General features: G+C 35.9%; 1 protein-coding gene across 1 annotated transcript; it reads right to left on the minus strand.

The window, feature by feature from the left end:
- Window positions 1-909: 909 nt before the first annotated feature.
- Window positions 910-3935, minus strand: LOC149166878 (UDP-glucose/GDP-mannose dehydrogenase family protein). Its single transcript, XM_089431422.1, has one exon. The coding sequence runs from the start codon at window positions 3492-3494 to the stop codon at window positions 2997-2999; it is 498 nt and encodes a 165-aa protein (XP_089287548.1). The 5' UTR covers window positions 3495-3935; the 3' UTR covers window positions 910-2996.
- Window positions 3936-5623: the final 1688 nt, after the last annotated feature.

Consider the following 5623-nt stretch of genomic DNA (forward strand, 5'->3'; position numbering starts at 1 on the left):
AAAATAGTTATGACCTCTTTATCTTTTAAATTAGATTGATTAATTAAAAAAAAACTATATGAAGAAGTGCCATATGAAGTGACTTATGGTTTAGTTGGCACGTAGTATTGATAAACAATGGTATTTGACCATGGTATTATTAAAAATCCTATTTATGAATTAAATATATCCATGGTAAAGTGAAAATAAATTTCCATGGTTAACACTTTTGTGCTAATTTTTCTCATTACCTAAGGCTTTCTATTTCAAGTTAAGGTGGATGATGGCCTAAATTGATTCTTGAGGGAATATGCTAAGCATATGCTTTGTTTGAATGCTTATCAATGACTGTAATGTGTTACAGAGTTTGTTAGGTCTGCCCAGTGATTTCTTAGGGATTTGAGATTATTCCAAATCTAATAAGTTCATATTGTAATTTTTCTTTAGTAGAATAGTCCATTTTACAATAACATGTGTAATTCCTTTTTTATCTCAAGTTGAATTAGATCCATGCTACATGGCTCCCATTGGGAATATGCTAAGCATATGCTTTATTTGAATGCTTATCAATCACTGTAATGTGTTACAGAGTTTGTTAGGTCTGCCTAGTGATTTCCTAGGGATTTGAGATTATTCCAAATCTAATAAGTTCATATTGTAATTTTTCTTTAGCAGAGATAAAATAGCACACAACAATATATTTTATTATATTTAATGAGGAAATTTACACACATATTTATACAAGCAATAGTCTCAAGATAGGAATTCTATCTTAGACGTACAGTAGTGTGGTTGAGAGATTCTCTCAACCACACACTAAACTAGGAGAAACTAAATTCCTATTATGTAGGAATAAACTCCTCAAATGGAGAATTACAACCATAGACAAGTAGGAATTAATTATTTCTAACTCCCCCCTTAATGACTACTTGTCATGATAGTCAAATCCACCACCATCAGGTGAATTGCATGTATAGAACCTCCAAAACACAATTTGCCACAACTTCTCGGATCTGCCTCCTCTCGCAAATCGTCAAGTGAAGCCAATCCCCTTCTACTCAGAAAATTAAAAAAAAATTATCTGAGTCCGAGCCAGGTGTTCTGCAGTCCACCTACTCAATTGAGCACAAAGCTCTCATGTACACACAGCCACAAAGGCACCTCAAGCCACAGAGTCAATTCTGCCACAAAGGCAAGCTAGTCACAAAAGCACTTCAGCCACAAAGACTCTATAGATGGTTTCTGGATCACCACCAACCTTCACTTTACAGTGACAAATGATGGTTTCAGGCTGACCATAAACCATTACAAAGTGGTTTTAAGATCACCACGAACTTTTAGATACCTTTAAAAAACTTACATTTCATTCCACATTTTGGAGTTTCTGGGTGCATACAATGACAACAACTGGACTTGCTTATAACATGCTAGGGAGTCTATTCCACAAACCACACTAACTCAAACAAACATCTATTTTGCTGTCCACCATAAACGTTATCACTGCTCCTTTACCTCCTCTTTTCAATTGTTCATATCATCTTCAACATTATCTTTGGCATCTGTCTAATAGTTATCTTGGATTTCCATATTCCACACAAGTGATTGGTTAGAGTAGCCAATTCTATCCAAATCACTACACATCATATTGAGTTGGCTAGACTCAATATATTAATCAATTCCAAGACAATTCTATTATCTATAAACAACATGATATTCTTTACAGACAATTGAAAAACATATTTCATTTATCATGACCAAAGATATCTATGATTACCATCAGGAAAGCCTTGAGGAGTCATGGGAGCTCCAAAGTCGCCACACCTCATGGGTTGAAGTCAAACTGATCAACCATTGTTGCACGCGGCAGCAGTCCATCCCATTGCTCCAGATCTTGGAATACACTTTCCAATTTTCATCGAAATTCTCAGCCATTGCTCGACCCCTCTTCATTCTCAACACACCTTTCTTGTAACACGATCCAGGTGCGGTTTCATGGCGGTAGCTGAAAGACCCTGCTGTGTAGCGTGAGGCTTGATGCAGGTGCAGACTTTGAGGGAATCTGGCAGGATTTGTCAGGGCTTTTGAGTAGCTTCACCGAGCACATGCTCAATTGATCAGCAGACTCAAAAATATTTAAAGGATGCTCCACCTTGAATTCACCTTTTTCATCTGTTTCTCCCCTGATGGATACGGTCATCATCGTTTTCCTGTTGAGCCTGCATTCCACAGCTATAACGTAGCCATTTTCACTGTGCCTGCCCTCTAAACATGCATCGCAGAACACATTTCCAGTAACCACGACAGATCCAGAAGCCTTGTCTTCAGCTGCAATATTAGTGGCAGCACCCAAAGCTAAGTAGCTCAGGAAAAAGCCAATCAAAATAGACTTGCGTACAATTGAATTTCTTCACCGATCATGGCGTCGGTTGAAATTCCTCATGGGTTGTGTATTATTCCTTTCAATAGAAGATGGTTGATGGCAACGTAAAGAAAAACACCGCAGGAAAAACCTATTGAAATTGCATAAATCCAGGTCACCCTTGCTGGAGGACAAACGAAGAGCAATACGCTTTAATTCTATGACCATCGCTCAGGTCACGCAGATTCTGAAGCTGAGCAGCTGATTAATTTCAGCCACGAAAGCGAAGTCTCCACCTCGCTGCGAAAATCAGCCACTAAAATTTTCAATGGAAGAAGACGCACTGACCAAGGACTCGATCCCATCATCTGAAACTGGACAACCCTTGATGCACAGCTTCTTCAAAGAAACACATTTCGCAGCGATACAAGAGATCTCTGTATCCCCGATCGTCTCACTGCCACAGAGAGCCAATCTCTCCAAGACCTGGCAATTTTTGACACTTTTTCCCACATGATGGAACTAACAGCACCCTTTCCGCTAAATCCACACACAGATCCAAAAAACACGCAGATCCATGATACCAAGATTAGTTGTGCTTATTTCAATTGACTAAACAGCAGAAATCAGAAATCAGAATTACCGTCCCCTGCGCTTCTCAACTTGAAGGTGCGGTAGGAAGATCCTTGAACCATGGATCCAGAGGCTTCCCAATTGAGTACACAGTAAACCCAATCTTGCACAGCTTCTCAGCATCTACGACATTGCGACCATCGAATACGAAGGCGGGTTTCTCCATATTCTCATAGATCTTATCGTAATCCAGGTTCTTGAACTCATCCCATTCAGTGAGAATACAGACCCCGTGAGCATTCTTGGTGGCCTCATAAGCATCCCACACAACACTGATCTGCTTAGAGGCGGTAGGACTGCTGGGCACAAGATGCTGAGGGTGATCCCAATCGAACTTGTTCATGGCAAGATCCCTTCGGATCTGATCCTCTGTTACCTGCGGATCGTAGATGCTCAGCTGTGCCCTGTCCCCCAGCAACCCATGGCAGACATCAATGGCAACAGTTTCTCTAGTATCCCCGGTATCTTTCTTGAACGCAAACCCTAAGACCGCAATCTTCTTGCCCGACACGGTATTGAACATTGATGACACGACCTTGTTCACAAACCTACTCTTCTGGTAATCATTGATATGAACAACCTGCTTCCAGTAGTCAGCCACATCCGACAGCCCATTGCATTCACAGATGTACACCAAATTCAAGATATCTTTCTGAAAGCATGACCCACTGAATCAAACAAAAATTGCAAATAAGATCGATTGCGTGTTGCCTTATGAATAAATTAGAACTGACAACTCCAACATCTCTTCTCTTTTAGCTATGCCACGCTCTCAAGAGCGGAAATCGATGCACAGAACCGCTAAAGAGCCACAGATCTGACAAGTTCAGTGCAGAGATGCTCCTCCGCTTCTCCCCTCCACTTTCACTGTACCATCGATTGCCGGAGGCTGCAATCTTTTAACTGATCACACCAAAAATGTAGATATCCACTGCTCAAACGATCCACGTTGTGAAATGTTGTGCTTAAAAAAAACTGATGGACAAACGACATACACTAAACTCTTTATTTCCTCAGCCCAAGATGGGCCAAGCCCAGGAGGGGCCAGGCCGTCAGGGCTCTGATACCAAGATAAAATAGCACACAACAATATATTTTATTATATTTAATGAGGAAATTTACACACATATTTATACAAGCAATAGTCTCAAGATAGGAATTCTATCTTAGACGTACAGTAGTGTGGTAGAGAGATTCTCTCAACCACACACTAAACTAGGAGAAACTAAATTCCTATTATGTAGGAACAAACTCCTCAAATGGAGAATTACAACCATAGACAAGTAGGAATTAATTATTTCTAACTAGCAGAATAGTCCATTTTACAATAACATGTGTAATTCCTTTTTTATCTCAAGTTAAATTAGATCCACGCTACATGGCTCCCATTGCTCCTCTCATGGCTTCTAACCCTAATTGTGAATTTCCTAGGAATTTTAGATTATTCCAATTCTAATAAGTTCATATTCTAATTAAATTTGGAAATTAATATATAAGAAAATTTTATTCAAGAAAATGGTTCATTTTACAATAATATGTGTACCTTTTTTTTCTTAAGTTAACGCTGACCCATAACCCTTTTATACATGGTTAATCAGGTAAATGTGTGTATTGGTAAGGCATTCTTTGTGTTGCAATAGTTTATTTTATAATATTTATAAGGCCTTCGACTATATCAACTAGATTAATAATTTTAATGTGGTTGTACTAGTACGTATATATTAATTTTTTTAATAATAATAATAATAAGAATAATAAAAATAGTTTAAAATAAAGTTTTAATTTAGTTAGATTTTATGATTTTTTCAATTTTAGTAATGTAATATGTACGCTGAAGTAAGTGTTTTGATGCTTATTTTGGATTGCTCCCTATCATTATTTACTATACATTTAATTTATAGGGATGCATTAGTTTAGTTGTGGATTGAGTTTCTCCTTAACATGTAAATATCCTTTTTCAATTTTTGTAATGTAAGATGTATAATGAATTAAGTATTTTGATGCTTATTTAGTATTGATCCCTATAAGCATTTTCTATCTATTTAATTTATATCGATGCATTCGATTAGATGTACATTGAGTCTTTTCTTAATATATAAATAGGCTTTGTAACAATACTATAGACCAATACCATGTATTAATAATACCATAAGTCATATTCATATGGCACATGTTCATCTCATTTTTTTTTAATTAATTAATTTAATTAAATTAGTAGAGAGGACATAACTACTTTTGAAATAAATATCAACTTTTCATTTGTAATTAATACAAAAAAATATTTTAAAATATTCTATAAAGATTAAATTTCTATCATCTAATTAATAATTATAGATAATTAAATTAAATTTCTAAAATCTATTCCAAAATAAACACAACTATATATATTATATTTAATTATTAAATTATTATTTATATATATAATTTATTTTAAATTATTATTATTAATATTATGAATAAATATTTAACTAATTTCTATTAAAAATAATTAGTTTTCCCGTTTTTATTACCTGTGTACCATCACTACATATGAAGGAGTTTTCTCCGAAATTTACAATATTCGTTTCCATTTATGTTTTGGAAATTTCAAAAGTCTCTCGTGTTTCGTAAACCTATTTTTCTACTTATTATAACCTTATAAAACTCAATTAA

The sequence above is a fragment of the Pinus tabuliformis genome, chromosome 5_1, assembly GCF_031772625.1.
Source record: "Pinus tabuliformis cultivar Carrire ecotype Pingquan chromosome 5_1, CPIR1, whole genome shotgun sequence".
NCBI classification, from domain to species: domain Eukaryota; kingdom Viridiplantae; phylum Streptophyta; class Pinopsida; order Pinales; family Pinaceae; genus Pinus; species Pinus tabuliformis.

Excerpts from the sequence above, each read along its gene's own strand:
- LOC149166878 (XM_089431422.1), bottom strand. The coding sequence starts at position 3,494 with ATGTTCAATACCGTGTCGGGCAAGAAGATTGCGGTCTTAGGGTTTGCG.